Genomic DNA, 17,328 nt, shown 5'->3' on the forward strand with positions numbered 1-17,328 from the left:
TGCATCTGCTCTCCACTCTGGAAAATGCTGCAGTTACACAAGAGGGACATAGAGGGCGCTACTCTTCATTCTTTGAAAAAGCGTTGCTTAGCAACACATAAACTAGACTGAAAAGGTTAGGCTTTTGAGAGTACCCTGACAAGAGAGGTGAGTTTATCCAAATGTCACGACACTAGCTAATTTAAGAAGCATCAAATTCAAAATAACTGTATTTGACTTGTGTTTCCTTTCCACCATTCATCGTGATGAAAATTATTTCTCTTCGCTCATGACTTTGTATACATGGTAACAACATTGCCAGTCAAGTCATTCTGACATCTTGAGAAAGTTACTGTAACGTTAGCTAGCTAAGTTTGCAATGGAAATTAGCTAGTAAGCTATCTCTCTAACTAACGAATTGCTATACTTGTCTTGTTAACAGCATGCTAATATTTATTTGGAATAAGCTTCGTTGAAACCTGATTAACTAAATTACTGCTGAACCCTCTGGCAAGCTACCAGAGGAAGCGTTTTCATTTTTATATATTGATGCGCGACAAGGAAATTACACATGACAAACTTACCCAGTGGAAATAAAACATTTAACGTTAGAACATGTCGTCTTCAGAATGAGCACTGGACGAACTATGGAGGGCGCGGGTTGTGTGACCTGGTGGGGATTCAGTCCTGCTCTTGACCTCCTGTGCAGAGGTGAGGATGACGTGCCTTGGCCTTGTTCTTACCTACGTTCATTTTTTTATAGAAATACCACAATATCGCTAATACATATAGAAATATTCTTGCAGGAGATGTTATGTTCACTGCATTATCATATAACAGGAAGTATTCTCGTTAGTGCTACAGCTTCCAAAGCTTATCTTCTTATTTGGCAAAGTGATATGTTATGTTGTATTTTTGTTTTAACCAGTGCAAAATGAATCCCTTACCCAAAACAATTGGCCACACACTGGTTGAATTAACATTGCTTCCGGGTCATTTCAATGAAATTACGTTGAACCAATGTGGAACAGATTTCGAATTGTTAGTGACTGTGAGTGAGCTTGGGTAAGGGATACCATGATGTCTTGCCAGCTGTTTGCAACAATAATAAGCCACAATATTGCAGATTGCTGCATTTTAATCCCAATGTAAATCAATCCCCTTGTCATATTAATGGTGAAGTCTCTCTCTCTCTCATGATCTCTCTCTTGCTCAGGCTCAGAGAGGCAGGAGGGTGAGGTAAATGTTCTACTGGTGGGCAGTGGCGACCCAAGACACATACTCAAGACCATTGCTGGCCTGAGAGACACAGATACCCTTCATGTGAGTTACACCATGTGTAACCTTAATGTCTGACAGTCCCTGTTAGTAACACAATAACACCATAATGTCGCTGCGCTATGTTAATAGCATGTGCCTCTTGAGTGCCCAAACCAAGGGATTTCAGTCTTTCGTGTCTTCAGTGGTTGGACTGAATTTGCAGCGCCAATATTAAGTCTACGGTTATCTTTTTCGTACTCCAGCAACAAAAAAAAAATCCAAATAAACTATCACCTGTCTCTGTTTCCTGGCAGATATGGGTGATAGAGAATAGTATGGACGTGGTGGCTCGACAACTGCTGCTCCTCTTTCTGGCTCTGACACCCCAGGAGAGCATGGGACTTCACGGTTAGTTCTTATAGCGATAAACCATAGACTATCCATAGAAACTGCAATATAAAAATCTAAGTACCCTTATATCCACTAATGGGATGCAAAAACGACATTCTTTTCTGATGCATGTTACAATACATTCTGACCTTGTATGTTAAGTTAGGTTTAAATCCTGTTGTGCTTGGTGTGCTTATTATACTGTGTCTGTATTCCCAGAAAAGACTGAGGTTTTCCTGGAGTTGTTTGGTAACAGTGAGGTCCGCAGTCAGACAGAGGAGATACTGAGACACGTGGCGTCAGAACTGTCTCTCTCAGTCACTGAGACACTAGAAACACCCACAAATCCCTGCCTGGACACCACTCATCTCAGAGTGAGGAACTGTCCGTCTTTCTGCCTACCTGTCTGTCAGAGTTTATATTTCAATTCTTGGAAATTGACGACCATTTTTTATTTTTTTATCTACCATCACAATAAATTTGGGGACAGAGTGAATATGAGGAATCTTATATTGATAAATGACCACTGAGCTTATAAACCAGTGTTCTTCCACCGTTTCCAATGCTTCAATTATCCATAATCCATAAATCCCATTTAACTTTTACCTTTAAACTTTAACAGTTCAAGGAGCGCGACGATTTGGACAGGATATTCAAGCAATGGATCCACCCTCCTCCATCTGCACGTTCTGCCCATGTATCAATAGTCAAGGCCTGGGACGGCCGGGTCCGGCAGCACCTGGGCACCCGCTATGACTCTAGGGCGGGCTGCTTCGACTGGGACCTCACCATGAAGCTACACCAAAAAGGGGTATGTATGTGTTAGCCTGCAGGTCCCATACATGCCCTGACAAAGGTAGTGAAGTTGGCACATTTTGTGACAAGATTAGGCATAGTGCAGCACAATCAAGGGATGATTGTCAGTGAATCAGACTATTAAAGTCCTCATGTTCTTTCCCTTTCCCGCTCTCTCCTCACATCAGTGTGGTGTCATCAACAAACAGCACTACAAACTATGGAGGGAGCGAGGCGTGGCCTTTGAGATGAGGGAGGGCATCTATCAAATGGCCAATGAGAGCTTACTCTCTACGCGAGTATTCAGTCATGTAAGTTATTGTTTCTTTGGTAAAACTATAATTTTGACGATTTTGTCGATGCCAATGTTGGCGTAAATAATGGTGGTGTATCATTACCCTCTTCTTCCTTGTGTCTGTGTGTGTGTGTGTGTGTGTGTGTGTGTGTGTGTGTGTGTGTGTGTGTGTGTGTGTGTGTGTGTGTGTGTGTGTGTGTGTGTGTGTGTGTGTGTGTGTGTGTGTGTAGAGGGGTGACAAAATGGCACTGAGGGGATACTGGGGAGACATTGTGTCCAGTCCTTACCTCTCCTTTGGCATCGAGACAGATGACGAGAAACTGATGCAGAAACAGAATGGGCAACACGTCAAGGTAATAACATGTTATAACATTGTCTAAACATTGCAATTCTTTGTATTAACTTGTAATAATATTGTGTTTATTGGTAAAGGGTAGATAGTGAGGAGAGGAATATCTAAATATTATATCTCATAAATAATTAAGCTTTATGTCTTTATCTTGTTAGATGAGCCTATGATATTGTATTGTGTACAGTACCAGTCAAAAGTTTGGACACGCCTACTAATTCCAGGCTTTTTCTTTATTTTTACTATTGTCTACATTGTAGAATAATAGTGACGACATCAACACTATGAAATAACACATATGGAATTATGTAATAACCAAAAAAGTGTTAAACAAATCAAAATATATTTTATATTTGAGATTCTTCAAAATAGCCACCCTTTGCCTTGATGACAGCTTTGCACACTCTTGGCATTCTCTCAACCAGCTTCATGAGGTAGTCACCTGGAATGCATTTCAATTAACAGGTGTGCCTTGTTAAAAGTTAATTTGTGGAATTTCTTTCCTTCTTAATGCGTTTGAGCCAATCAGTTGACAGACACATCTCAACATCAACTGTTCAGAGGAGACTGTGTGAATCAGGCCTTCATTGTCAAATTGCTGCAAAGAAACCACTACTAAAGGACACCAATAAGAAAAAGAGACTTGCTTGGGCCAAGAAACATGAGCAATGGACATTAGACCGGTGGAAATCTGTCCTTTGGTCTGATGAGTCCAAATTGGAGATTTTTGGTTCCAACCGCCGTGTCTTTGTGAGACGCAGAGTAGGTGAGCGGATGATCTCCTCGTGTGGTTCCCACCGTGAAGCATGGAGGAGGAGGTGTGATGGTGTGGGCGTGCTTTGATGGTGACACTGTCTGTGATTAATTTGGAATTCAAGGCACACTTAACCAGCATGGCTACCACTGCATTCTGCAGCGAAATGCCATACCATCTGATTTGCGCTTTTTGGGACTATCAATTGTTTTTCAACAAGACAATGACCCAACACACCTCCAGGCTGTGTAAGGGCTATTTGACCAAGAAGAAGAGTGATGGAGTGCTGCATCAGATGACCTGGCCTCCACAAGCACCTGACCTCAACCCAATTGAGATGTTTTGGGATGAGTTGGACCGCAGAGTGAAGGAAAAGCAGCTAACAAGTGCTCAGCATATGTGGGAACTCCTTCACGACTGTTGGAAAAGCAATCCTCATGAAGCTGATTGAGAGAATGCCAAGTGTGTGCAAAGCTCTCATCAAGGTAAAGGGTGGCTACTTTTAAGAATCTCAAATATAAAATATATTTTGATTTGTTTAACACTTTTTAAGTTACTACATGATTCTATATTTGTTATTTCATAGTTTTGATGTCTTCACTATTATTCTACAATATAGAAAATAGTTACAAATAAAGAAAAAGCCTTGAATGAGTTGGTGTGTCCAAACTTTTGACAGGTGCTGTATGTATATTTAAAAAAAATGAAAAACCATGTTTTCATCTAGCCATTTTTATGCTTAAAGTACCTTTCAGATAGAAAACTCATGACAGGCTTGATAGAAACAGAAAATTGTCAGCAAACTTTCCTAGATGACAAATGGCAGTGGAAACGCTTTTTGACGCAATTGTTGATAAACGTCATGCCGAAGTAAACTGCAGTCACTTGATGCTATGTTGTGTGGTCCTGTCACTCAGACTTGGAAAAGCATGCAAAGAAGTCTACAAATTAAATAAGTTATAATGACCTTCACAGGGTGGTGACAGTACAAGCTGAAAGCTTGATACTCATTTCCATTAAATACCGAGTATCCTAATTTCTTTACTGTTGACATGATTATCAGTGCTTGGCTGCCAATTGAGAATTATCCCACTGGGCACAGATGTCAATTCAACGTGTATTCCACGTTGGTTCAACGTAATTTAGTTGAACTGACGTGGAAACAATGTTGATTCAACCAGTGTGTGCCCAGTGGGATTGTTCTCTTAGCCATATTCTCATCATGCACTGTATCTGCGAGCCGTTGGCTAGAATGCATGTGCTCTCCAGACCAGAGTGGGCTAATTTGCTGTTTATCGCAATACTTTTTGTGGTTTAAACCTTTCAGAGTTAAAAATGGGATGGAAACACACAAAAAATCGTTCATTTTTTTTTATTGGGTAAATTAAAAGTTGTTTGGCAAATTTTTGTTAAATGTGCACTACAACATTACACCCAGTTTTTTATTCGCAAAAAGACAGTTTGATGGAAACACCTCTGCCGGTAAAATGTGCATATCTATCGAATATTCGAATATTCGCTGGAAAATATTTTGACAAATGAATGGAAACCTAGCTAGATAGGATTTAAAATGTATCCATTTATTTTCCCCTCCCTCTCATGCCACTTTCTCTCCATCGCTGACAGACAGCCCAGGATATCTCGTATGTGAACGTTCAGGCGCTGTTCAAGTCTTTGTCCTGTAGAGGAGGCACTCCCCCTACTCAGACATGCAGTGAGGAGGGGAATGCACTTGTAGCACTGGAGCCAGTGTCACAACCAGAGGCTCATCACAAATCACAAATCAACGGTAAAACTCCCAATGCTGAACATTGCCTTGAATAGCACTGTTGTATACTATGTCCTGCTCCACTAAGCTATAGTATATAGCCTATAAAGTTGGTGTTGACTGCAAAGTATTATACCATATACCTGATACAGTTAAATACTGTACAACCCACTATTACACTATGTATTTTATCTTATAAAATTAATTGTATTATGTATATTTATTTTATCTTATACAATAAAACTATTTCAGAACTTATGCACCTGAATGGGGTGTCAGTGACTTTCCTGCCCCTGGACTCTCTCTCCAAACTGCCAGAGAAACAGAAATACTTCCACTTTTTCAACAGCATCTACTGTGCTGCCAGGTACTCCAGCAACGTTCCCTATTCATTTCAAAACATCGATTATCACACAAGCGTATTTATAAAAACCTATTACCATTGTGAACTCCATGACCTGGAATGAGGAACAGTGTATTATGTGAAACTCAATCCCTTCTTGGGATCCTCACTCGAGCAGTGAGGGTTACTGTGGCTCCATGGTTCTGCTGCCAGTGAGTTTTATAGCATGTATCTCTCTCTCTCTTCCTCATTCCTCTTCTTCACTGTGAAGTATGGTGCACCATTTGAGCCCGACACTGAGACAGATTGCTGCACCCAAAGCCTCCCTCGTGGTGGAGCTGGCCAAGTGAGTTTCTGTCATACTTGTGACTGTTGCCATGGCAACATGCGGGACTTCTAGACAAGACAGATTTACTTATTGTATTTCACTCATTGTGCAATGCTCATTATATTTTACCGTGTTTGCAAATCAGTTTGTATTCACCCACACAATAATTGGTTAATTGCACATCATACTTTTAATTGCAATTAACATAAGAATATACACTTAAAATTGTCAACGGGTGATTTGCTGCTATTGACAGGTCACGATTTTTCCTATCCATTATTCCTGTGTTTGAGGCTGTTCAGTGACTGTGTCCTCTCCATGTCTCAGGTACCTATTGGATCTTACCAAGGAGCAGGAGGTGGGGTTTGCTGAGAAAGTCGGTGACGTCGCCAAAGAGGCGGGGTTTGAGCCCTCACAGGAGGAGAAGAGGGATGTTTATGCCACGTTCACGCTACAGGAGGAGTGAATGTGTTCTGTTCCATCAGGCACTCTATGCTTTACTCCTCTGACACTTCAACCCGTTTGATTAGGTAGGTCTTCAGTACTGCAAGAGGGGCAGAGCTATATACTGAAAATGTGTACAGATGAGACAATTCTGTTCATAGCTGATTGAAAACAAAAGTAACATTTTGTGAGAGTTCAATCACATTTTAGGCCTGTTGATCCATCTGTTTTGATCTTACTTCTGTTCATTGCCTATTAAATGAGAGCATGTCTGCTTCACGAATGATTCCATGGACCTGTAGGTGAGTTGTACCCATTTGTAGCCTACCCAATTCCCTCTAGTGTTACAGAAGTAAAGATAACTTGTTTTGTTAAATATATACATGTTTTAATGAGTACAGTAATACATAGAATCTGTTTCAGTTAATGTCACACAGTAAATTGTGTCACCTCAATGAGTTCAAGAGAAAAATGTTGAGACATTGTTTTTGTAACGCTTTCCTGAAACAGAATATATGGTCTTCTTTCTTCACTGCTTCCACTGTGTGCTCACTTCCAGCGACCTCCAACCTTTCCCTTACCATGGACCTTTTTACTGCAGAGATAGAGGGAGCTTGGGTGTGAAAAAAGCAGAGGGTTTTCTAATGATCAATTAGCCTTTTAAAATGATAAACTTGGATTAGCTAACACAATGTGCCATTGGAACACAGGATTGATGGGTGCTGATAATGGGCCTCTGTACACCTATGTAGATATTCCATAAAAAATCTGCCGTTTCCAGCTACAATAGTAATTTACAAAATTAACAATGTCTGCACTGTATTTCTGATCAATTTGATGTTATTTTAAATGGACAAAAGAATGTGCTTTTCTTTCAAAATAAGAACATTTCTTAGTGACCCCAAACTTTTGAACAGTAGTACACACACACTACCAGTCAAAAGTTTGAACACACCTACTCATTCAAGGGTTTCTTTATTTTTGACTATTTTCTACATTGTAGAATAATAGTGAAGACATCAAAACTATATAATAACATATGGAATCATGTAGTAACCAAAAAAAAGTGTTAAACAATTCAAAATATATTTTAGAATGTTCAAAGTAACCACCCTTTTCCTTGATGACAGCTTTGCACACTCTTGGCATTCTCTTAAGCAGCTTCACCTGGAATGTTTTTCCAACAGTCTTGGAGTTCCCACATATGCTGAGCACTTTCCTTCACTCTGCGGTCCAACTTATCCCAAACCATCTCAATTGGGTTGAGGTCGGGTGATTGTGGAGGCCAGGTCATCTGATGCAGCACTCTATCACTCTCCTTCTTGGTCAAATAGCCCTTACACAGCCTGGAGGTGTGTTGGGTCATTGTCCTGTTAAAAAAACAAATGATAGTTCCACTAAGCGCCAACCGCCAACCAGATGGGATGGCGTATCGCTGCAGAATGCAGTGGTAGCCATGCTGGTTAAGTGTGCCTTGAATTCTAAATAAATCACTGACAGTGTCACCAGCAAAGCACCATCACACCTCCTCCATGCTTCACGGTGGGAACCACACATGAGGAGATCATCCGTTCATCTACTCTGTATCTCACAAAGACACGGCGGTTGGAACCAAAAATCTCAAATTTGGACTCAGACCAAAGGACAGATTTCCACCGGTATAATGTCTATTGCTCGTGTTTCTTGGCCCAAGCAAGTCTCTTCTTATTGGTGTCCTTTACTAGTGGTTTCTTTGCAGGAATTTGACCATGAAGGCCTGATTCACATAGTCTCCTCTGAGCAGTTGATGTTGAGATGTGTCTGTTACTTGAATTCTGTGAAGCATTTATTTGAGCTGCAATTTCTGAGGCTGGTAACTCTAATTAACTTATCCTCTGCAGCAGAGGTAACTTTGGGTCTTCCTTTCCTGTGGCGATCCTCATGAGAGCTAGTTTCATCATAGCGCTTCATGGTTTTTGCGACTGCAAGAAACCTTCCAGGTTCTTGAAATGTTCCGCATTGACTGACCTTCATGTTTTAAAGTAATGATGGACTGTCGTTTCTCTTTGCTTATTTGAGCTGTTCTTGCCATAATATGGACTTGGTCTTTTACTAAATAGGGCCATCTTCTGTACACCACCCCTACCTTGTCAAAATACAACTGATTGACTCAAATGCATTAAGAAGGAAAGCAATTCCACAAGGCACACCTGTTAATTGAAATGCATTCCAGGTGGCTACCTCATGGAGCTGGTTGAGAGAATGCCAAGAGTGTGCAAAGCTGTCATCAAGGCAAAGGGCGGCTACTTTGAAGAATCTCAAATATAACATATATTTTGACTTGTTTAACACTTTTTTAGTCACTACATGATTCAATGTGTTATTTCATAGTTTTGATGTCTTCACTATTATTCGACAATGTAGAAAATAGTAAAAATAAAGAAAAACCGTAGAATGAGTAGATGTGTCCAAACTTTACTGGTACTGCATTATATATCCTTACATAACCTACATTTCCTGTCCTCTAACTCTATTCTGCTTTCAGGTATTAGAGGACACATTCAAAGTTTGAGGAGTTGGCACAGCATGCAATTGTCATATAACCTGCAAAGAACGCTAAAATATTTTGTTTTCCTATTGGCAGCTGATTTTAATGTATGTTCTATAAACATTCAGTGCTATAAACATTCAGTGCTAAGGCAGACAGAATTTGAGAAATGCACTTACAATTTCTGGGCATGAGAAATTCTATTCAGAAGAATGTTTATCTGCAAAAATAATATAAAAGGCATTTCAACACACATAACAAATACTTTAAGGGCTAACCAGACTAAAGAGGACATTCCAGGGGGGAAAACTACACTGAAACGTTAACGTAAATAACTGGTGTACAATCGCAGTCTCCTCACCTCGTATTTCTGTCGTCTCGTCTTTTCAGTCAGGTCAAATTTGTCCGACTCGAGCTGGTAAATCCACTCCCACATCTCTTTAGCTCTCTCCCTGAGAAGACACAGAGCATTAGGAGTCAGAGAAGGAGGACTTGTCCTCTCAATCGTAGCTCACTCAGGAGAACATTGACTTTGATAATGCAAGTGAAGTTCATTGAAGCCTAGTATTCTATTTGTAGGTGTAAGAACCTATGCTGGAGATGAGACATTGACCAGTGTCATCACCGGGTACCATAACGACTTTGAGCGCCAGCGAGGGGGAGCGGGAGCAGGCATGACAGAAGGCTCTGGCTCCAATTTTAAGTATCCCCTTTCACTGCTTCAACAACAAATAATACATTCCAATCTCTAAGAGGGCATTAATTCCCTTTTCATACTATCATCCCAACCCGAACCTTACTGGGCTAACTCAGTTCTTTTCTAATTGTATTTTAATCTTAAACAGCACGGTTCAGGACCTATGGTAGATCCGTAACCAGGCCAGCGCAGTACAGCTCGGCTCAGCTTGGCTTGGCTCAGTAGTCCGAAAAGGATATCACTGACCTCAGGCCGTCCTCTCTCAGGTTGTCAATGGCGAGGGGTTTGCGTCTCTCCGCCAGTGTCTTCTGCTTGATCTCCCTCCCTGTTTGTCTCTTCCCTCTCCTCTGCTCTGCCTGGGGGGGGGGCATCATCACCCACAACTCGATCAGTGATTAAACCAGCACTACGAGGGTTAATTCAGTTAACACATATTTCATACACACACATTTTCCCTCTTACACATACACACACACACAAACTAAGCACCTTCAGTATACTGTAAACGCTTACAACCAACAAAGTGTAAGCATTGGTAAAGATTATGCTTAAGAGCTATTCCACTAGTATCTTTGTCTCTGCAATATCATTAGCATTCTGACCTTTGCCAAGAAACCCCCAAAGTGAGCCCCCATGTTAGAGAGCACTTTCTTCTTCTTGGCGTCATCATCCGCCCTTTTCTTGGCTTCCTCGTCCTCCTTCCTCTGCCGCTCTTCCTGAGTAACAAAAATCAAATCTTTTTACAATAGTTTTATCATATCAACACGTATTCAATTGATTTCCGTGACTAATTGTTTTTGACTGCCAATGAACATTTACAACAGGTGCCTCGATAGTGCTAGCTTAAGCAGATGCTCTGTATTGCGGCTTAGGCCTACCGCAATTCTCGTCTGTCTGTCCCGTTCTTTTTCTGCTCGCACGCGCTGCTGCTCCGCTCTCTCTGATCTGCGGTTGTCCTGGAATAGAAACCAAGTGCAGACTCGCCTCGTAATAGTCATTAATTCCTTAATTTATACATACCACTACACTAATCACATATCAGCCTTTCCCTAAACACATACACATACATTATTCCCGGACATAGACTTGTCCATGGAGAATCCATGTATATACTGTATACACTATAGAGAGAGAGAGATGCCTGCAACAAGCACATTAAATGAAACATTAAAGAAAACATACAGGATAGAGGAGGGAGAGTGTGAGAGAGAGAGAGAGAGCGATGGGGTGATTGACCTACAATCCTGTCCTTGAGGCCAATGAGTTCTTCCTCTTCTTTCTTCCTCTGGTCAAAATGGACGTCGATCAGGGTCTGCAGCTCCAGAAGATCCTTCTCCATTCTTTTCCTGTGGATGTCCTGTCACAAACCAGAGTTCATGAATACAAGTCAATAAAATGGTCTATATATACATAAGGGACCATTTTCCACAACCCAGGTTAAGTTAAGTCCCAGACTTATAAGCATTTTCATTGGAGACTATTGAGAATGCTTTTTAGATCAGGACTAAAAACCGTACTTCCGGTTTGGAGCGAGCAGTCGCACTACGCTTCGCTCCACAGGTAATATTACACTTCACTACATTACAACGGCTTGATTTGTTTGATCTGAGCAATTCTTCTTAGCTAGCTACATAGCCGTCTTTGTATCAAAGATAATTGTGTAGTTTAGAGTAATTAGAGTAAATATCGAGGCTAGCTATCTTCGTCATCCTAACGTAGTCAACACTGCTAGCTGCTAGCTAGCTAGTCATCACTGCTAGCTAGCCAACTTCTACCGACTAGCAGCACTGCAGAAACTATTACATTACAACGTAACGACTTGATTAGTGTGGTGTTAGTGTTAGTTAGCCAGCTACATAGTTGTCTTTGCTGTCTCTATCTAAGATAATTGTGTAGTTTGAGTAATTATCGAGGTGAACTAGCCACCGCCGCGGCGCCAGACTTAGTCAACACACCTAGTCATCATTAACCCACTGCTAGCTAGCCAACCGTTACCGACTAGCAGCGCTGTAGATACTAATACTTTACAACGGAACGATTTGACTAGTGCAGTGTTAGCTAGCTAGCTACTTAGTTGTCTTTGTCATAGCTTGATAATTGTGTAGTTTAGTAATTACCGAGGTTAGCTAGCCAGCCATTGAGGTCAGCTAGCTAGCTATTTCCGTCCCCCGCGACGCCATTTTTCCTAACCCTGCCAACTATTACCGACGAGCAGCATTGTAGAAACGAAATACATTACAAGGAACGTCTTGATTAGTGTTATGTTAGCTAGCTAGCTACAAAGTTGCTTTGTATCATGACAAGGGGTAGTACTGAAACTATCGAGGTTACCTAGCCAGCTACACGTTCAAAGTCAACAACGCAGCCACTGCTAGCTAGCCTACTCCACCAGCCAGCAGTACTGTATCATTTTCGTCATTTTAGTCAATAAGATTTTTGCAACGTAAGCTTAACTTTCTGAACATTCGAGACGTGTAGTCCACTTGTCATTCCAATCTCCTTTGCATTAGCGTAGCCTCTTCTGTAGCTTGTCTACTATGTGTCTGTCTATCCCTGTTCTCTCCCCTCTGCACAGGCCATACAAACGCTCCACACCGCGTGGCCGCTGCCACTCTAACCTGGTGGTCCCAGCGCGCACGACCCACGTGGAGTTCCAGGTCTCCTGCAGCCTCTGGAACTGCCGGTCTGCGGCCAACAAGGCTGAGTTCATCTCAGCCTATGCTACCCTCCAGTCCCTAGACTTCCTGGCGCTGACGGAAACATGGATTACCACAGAGAACACTGCTACTCCTACTGCTCTCTCCTCGTCTGCCTACGTGTTCTCGCATACCCCTAGAGCATCGAGCCAGCGGGGTAGTGGCACTGGAATCCTCATCTCTCCCAAGTGGACATTCTCTCTTTCTCCCCTGACCCATCTGTCTATCTCCTCATTTGAATTCCATGCTGTCACAGTTACCAGCCCTTTCAAGCTTAACATCCTTATCATTTATCGCCCTCCAGGTTCCCTTGGAGAGTTCATCAATGAGCTTGACGCCTTGATAAGTTCCTTTCCTGAGGATGGCTCACCTCTCACAGTTCTGGGTGACTTTAACCTCCCCACGTCTACCTTTGACTCATTCCTCTCTGCCTCCTTCTTTCCACTCCTCTCCTCTTTTGACCTCACCCTCTCACCTTCCCCCCCTACTCACAAGGCAGGCAATACGCTTGACCTCATCTTTACTAGATGCTGTTCTTCCACTAATCTCATTGCAACTCCCCTCCAAGTCTCTGACCACTACCTTGTATCCTTTTCGCTCTCGCTCTCATCCAACACTTCTCACTCTGACCCTACTCGGATGGTATTGCGCCGTCCCAACCTTCGCTCTCTCTCTCCCGCTACTCTCTCCTCTTCCATCCTATCATCTCTTCCCTCTGCTCAAACCTTCTCCAACCTATCTCCTGATTCTGCCTCCTCAACCCTCCTCTCCTCCCTCTCTGCATCCTTTGATTTCCTCTGTCCCCTATCCTCCAGGCCGGCTCGGTCCTCCCCTCCTGCTCCGTGGCTCGACGACTCATTGCGAGCTCACAGAACAGGGCTCCGGGCAGCCGAGCGGAAATGGAGGAAAACTCGCCTCCCTGCGGACCTGGCATCCTTTCACTCCCTCCTCTCTACATTTTCCTCTTCTGTCTCAGCTGCTAAAGCCACTTTCTACCACTCTAAACTCCAAGCGTCTGCCTCTAACCCTAGGAAGCTCTTTGCTACCTTCTCCTCCCTCCTGAATCCTCCTCCCCCTCCCCCCTCCTCCCTCTCTGCGGATGACTTCGTCAACCATTTTGAAAAGAAGGTTGACGACATCCGATCCTCGTTTGCTAAGTCAAACGACACCACTGGTCCTGCTCACACTGCCCTACCCTGTGCTTTGACCTCTTTCTCCCCTCTCTCTCCAGATGAAATCTCGCGTCTTGTGACGGCCGGCCGCCCAACAACCTGCCCACTTGACCCTATCCCCTCCTCTCTTCTCCAGACCATTTCCGGAGACCTTCTCCCCTACCTCACCTCGCTGGTCAACTCATCCTTGACCGCTGGCTACGTCCCTTCCGTCTTCAAGAGAGCGAGAGTTGCACCCCTTCTGAAAAAACCTACACTCGATCCATCCGATGTCAACAACTACAGACCAGTATCCCTTCTTTCCTTTCTCTCCAAAACTCTTGAACGTGCCGTCCTTGGCCAGCTCTCTTGCTATCTCTCTCAGAATGACCTTCTTGATCCTAATCAGTCAGGTTTCAAGACTGGGCATTCAACTGAGGCTGCTCTTCTCTGTGTCACGGAGGCTCTCCGCACTGCTAAAGCTAACTCTCTCTCCTCTGCTCTCATCCTCCTAGACCTATCTGCTGCCTTTGATACTGTGAACCATCAGATCCTCCTCTCCACCCTCTCCGACCTGGGCATCTCCGGCGCGGCCCACGCTTGGATTGTGTCCTACCTGACAGGTCGCTCCTACCAGTTGGCGTGGCGAGAATCTGTCTCCGCACCACGTGCTCTCACCACTGGTGTCCCCCAGGGCTCTGTTATAGGCCCTCTCCTATTCTCGCTATACACCAAGTCACTTGGCTCTGTCATATCCTCACATGGTCTCTCATATCATTGCTATGCAGATGACACACAATTAATCTTCTCCTTTCCCCCTTCTGACAACCAGGTGGCGAATCGCATCTCTGCATGTCTGGCAGACATATCAGTGTGGATGACGGATCACCACCTCAAGCTGAACCTCGGCAAGACGGAGCTGCTCTTCCTCCCGGGGAAGGACTGCCCGTTCCATGATCTCGCCATCACGGTTGACAACTCCCTTGTGTCCTCCTCCCAGAGTGCTAAGAGCCTCGGCGTGACCCTGGACAACACCCTGTCGTTCTCCACTAACATCAAGGCGGTGACCCGATCCTGTAGTTTCATGCTCTACAACATTCGCAGAGTACGACCCTGCCTCACACAGGAAGCGGCGCAGGTCCTAATCCAGGCACTTGTCATCTCCCGTCTGGATTACTGCAACTCGTTGTTGGCTGGGCTCCCTGCTTGTGCCATTAAACCCCTACAACTCATCCAGAACGCCGCAGCCCGTCTGGTGTTCAACCTTCCCAAGTTCTCTCACGTCACCCCGCTCCTCCGCTCTCTCCACTGGCTTCCAGTCGAAGCTCGCATCCGCTACAAGACCATGGTGCTCGCCTATGGAGCTGTGAGGGGAACGGCACCTCCGTACCTTCAGGCTCTGATCAGGCCCTACACCCAAACAAGGGCACTGCGTTCATCCACCTCTGGCCTGCTCGCCTCCCTACCTCTGAGGAAGCACAGTTCCCGCTCAGCCCAGTCAAAACTGTTCGCTGCTCTGGCACCCCAATGGTGGAACAAGCTCCCTCACGATGCCAGGACAGCGGAGTCAATCACCACCTTCCGGAGACACCTGAAACCCCACCTCTTTAAGGAATACCTGGGATAGGATAAAGTAATCCTTCTAACCCCCCCTTAAAAGATTTAGATGCACTATTGTAAAGTGGTTGTTCCACTGGATATTATAAGGTGAATGCACCAATTTGTAAGTCGCTCTGGATAAGAGCGTCTGCTAAATGACTTAAATGTAATGTAAATGACTATGATTAATCTGGGTCTGGGAAACTGTCCGTAAGTGTGATCAGAAAAGTAAAACAAAAACACAGAGATAAAACCCACATGTAGGCTCACGTCAAAGTCCACCCTATCCCCCTCAGGATTTTTGGGGGCAGCGAGCTGGGAGACCATGGGCCTGTAAAACAAGATGAAGTAAATGAGTTACATCAGGATTAAACACACTGACAACCTAAATGCCAAACGACGAAATATACTTAAATTACTACTAAAGTATTTGCCTTTGTTAAACTGTACATGTTGTACTTTGTACTGTAAAGATACATTCAATTAAAATTGTTCTATTTAATTATATGTTTTGTATTCAGATACAATATGAAATCAAACTTCAATAGACGGTTTTACCAAATACAGCTTAGACCTAGTCCTGGACTAAAAGGTGCTTTCAATGAAGATTCTCCATTGAGAATATTTTTTGGCCAGGACTAGGCCTAATTTGTCTGGGAAATCGGCCCCAAGTGTTCTGTGTCATGACAGAGCAAATCCTCAAAAGAAAAAGAAACACAACTTAATTCACAAATTTAGTAGTAACTGTTAACTTGTGAAGACAGACGTACTTGTATTTAGGACGTTCCTCTTCTTCTTAGTACAAGGCGTGGAAGAAATGACAGAGAAAATCAATATCAAACCAAAACACAACTAATACTTTGCAACGGTCGATTTCAACTTCCTTGTAGGTAATTGGGTTGAGTGGGACTGGGATATCATCCTTCAAATTCGTTTTTTCAAATGAGAAATAAATGATAAACAGATATTACACACCAACAATGAACATGTTTACAATGGTGAACAAACTATTACAAAATAGGTAGGAGGGGAGAAAGGGAAAGTCAGACAGCGTTAGAAGACACTTTTAAGTCAGGCAGGTATGTTTGTGCACAACAGTGGCGTGTATTCATGGGTGCCAAGGGAAGCATAGCTTCCCCAAAAAATTGACCAAGATAAAAAACCCATACAAAATAACTTATCTTTCGTCTCAATGTGTTTCAGAAATGTTCTTCAATTCACAAGAGGCTGAATGTATCGCACCGGTGAAAGCATACGAGCGAACATAACAGCGCCCCTCTGTTTCAGTATGTATAGCCCATCTATCTGATGCTCTCTGGTCAAACATAGTATGACATTGTTGCTGCCCGTAGCATTGAATGCAAGGGAAGCCAGCGAGCAAAAAAGTATAAAATAATAGCCAATCAGCATTGAGTTAAACTGAGTGAGCGCAGATGTGAATGGTCCTGGCGCACCAAAAAAAAGGAGTCAAGGGAAGCCAGTTTGAAGCCAAACATCATTGACAGAAAAAAACTAGAATTGTTGCATCTTGTTGTGTCTATGTCCTCCGGTGGCTAGCTAGCTAAAATCGTGCCTTTCTTAAATTAGCCATGGATGGAGATAGGGATTTGAGCTTGTGGTTTTACTTAATTCTCCGTACTGGTCAATGATTATAACAGCGATTCTGATCCAACGATAAATTCATACATTGTGCCCCTGGCCTTAGAGGATGGAAGTTCAACATGTAGCTAGATGGATGTAGTAGACTAATGATAACTAGCTGGTCTGGCGCATCGTTGCTCATGAAATGAAGTTAGGCTAGCGCGCAAGCATTTTAGCCAGATAGCCTAGCACAACAAAAACTAAAAGCATGTACTGTATGACAGAGTCATAGCCTGTTTAGGGAATATGAAAAATGTGGGTGGCATTGGCATTTCTCTACAAGTAGGGTGAGTCAGCATGGTTTTCTACTTG

General features: G+C 43.2%; 2 protein-coding genes across 2 annotated transcripts; one reads left to right on the plus strand and one right to left on the minus strand.

Moving 5' to 3' along the window:
• Nucleotides 1-84: 84 nt before the first annotated feature.
• dnaaf3l (dynein axonemal assembly factor 3 like) lies at nucleotides 85-7,242 on the plus strand. The gene is made up of 12 exons (XM_014158806.2): nucleotides 85-147; nucleotides 608-690; nucleotides 1,196-1,302; nucleotides 1,554-1,647; nucleotides 1,849-2,003; nucleotides 2,252-2,440; nucleotides 2,613-2,735; nucleotides 2,950-3,072; nucleotides 5,449-5,611; nucleotides 5,843-5,957; nucleotides 6,205-6,279; nucleotides 6,589-7,242. The coding sequence occupies exons 2-12, from the start codon at nucleotides 609-611 to the stop codon at nucleotides 6,725-6,727; spliced, it is 1,365 nt and encodes a 454-aa protein (XP_014014281.1). The 5' UTR covers nucleotides 85-147; nucleotide 608; the 3' UTR covers nucleotides 6,728-7,242.
• On the minus strand, nucleotides 7,161-16,238 carry LOC106579172 (troponin T, slow skeletal muscle). Its single transcript, XM_082965870.1, has 8 exons — nucleotides 15,634-16,238; nucleotides 11,170-11,286; nucleotides 10,808-10,885; nucleotides 10,532-10,645; nucleotides 10,176-10,285; nucleotides 9,594-9,684; nucleotides 9,412-9,452; nucleotides 7,161-7,300 (listed from the first exon to the last, which is right to left on the minus strand). The coding sequence occupies exons 1-8, from the start codon at nucleotides 15,700-15,702 to the stop codon at nucleotides 7,255-7,257; spliced, it is 666 nt and encodes a 221-aa protein (XP_082821996.1). The 5' UTR covers nucleotides 15,703-16,238; the 3' UTR covers nucleotides 7,161-7,254.
• Between the last annotated feature and the right edge of the window lie 1,090 nt (nucleotides 16,239-17,328).

This window comes from Salmo salar, chromosome 19, assembly GCF_965601325.2.
Source record: "Salmo salar chromosome 19, fSalSal1, whole genome shotgun sequence".
Classification (NCBI taxonomy): domain Eukaryota; kingdom Metazoa; phylum Chordata; class Actinopteri; order Salmoniformes; family Salmonidae; genus Salmo; species Salmo salar.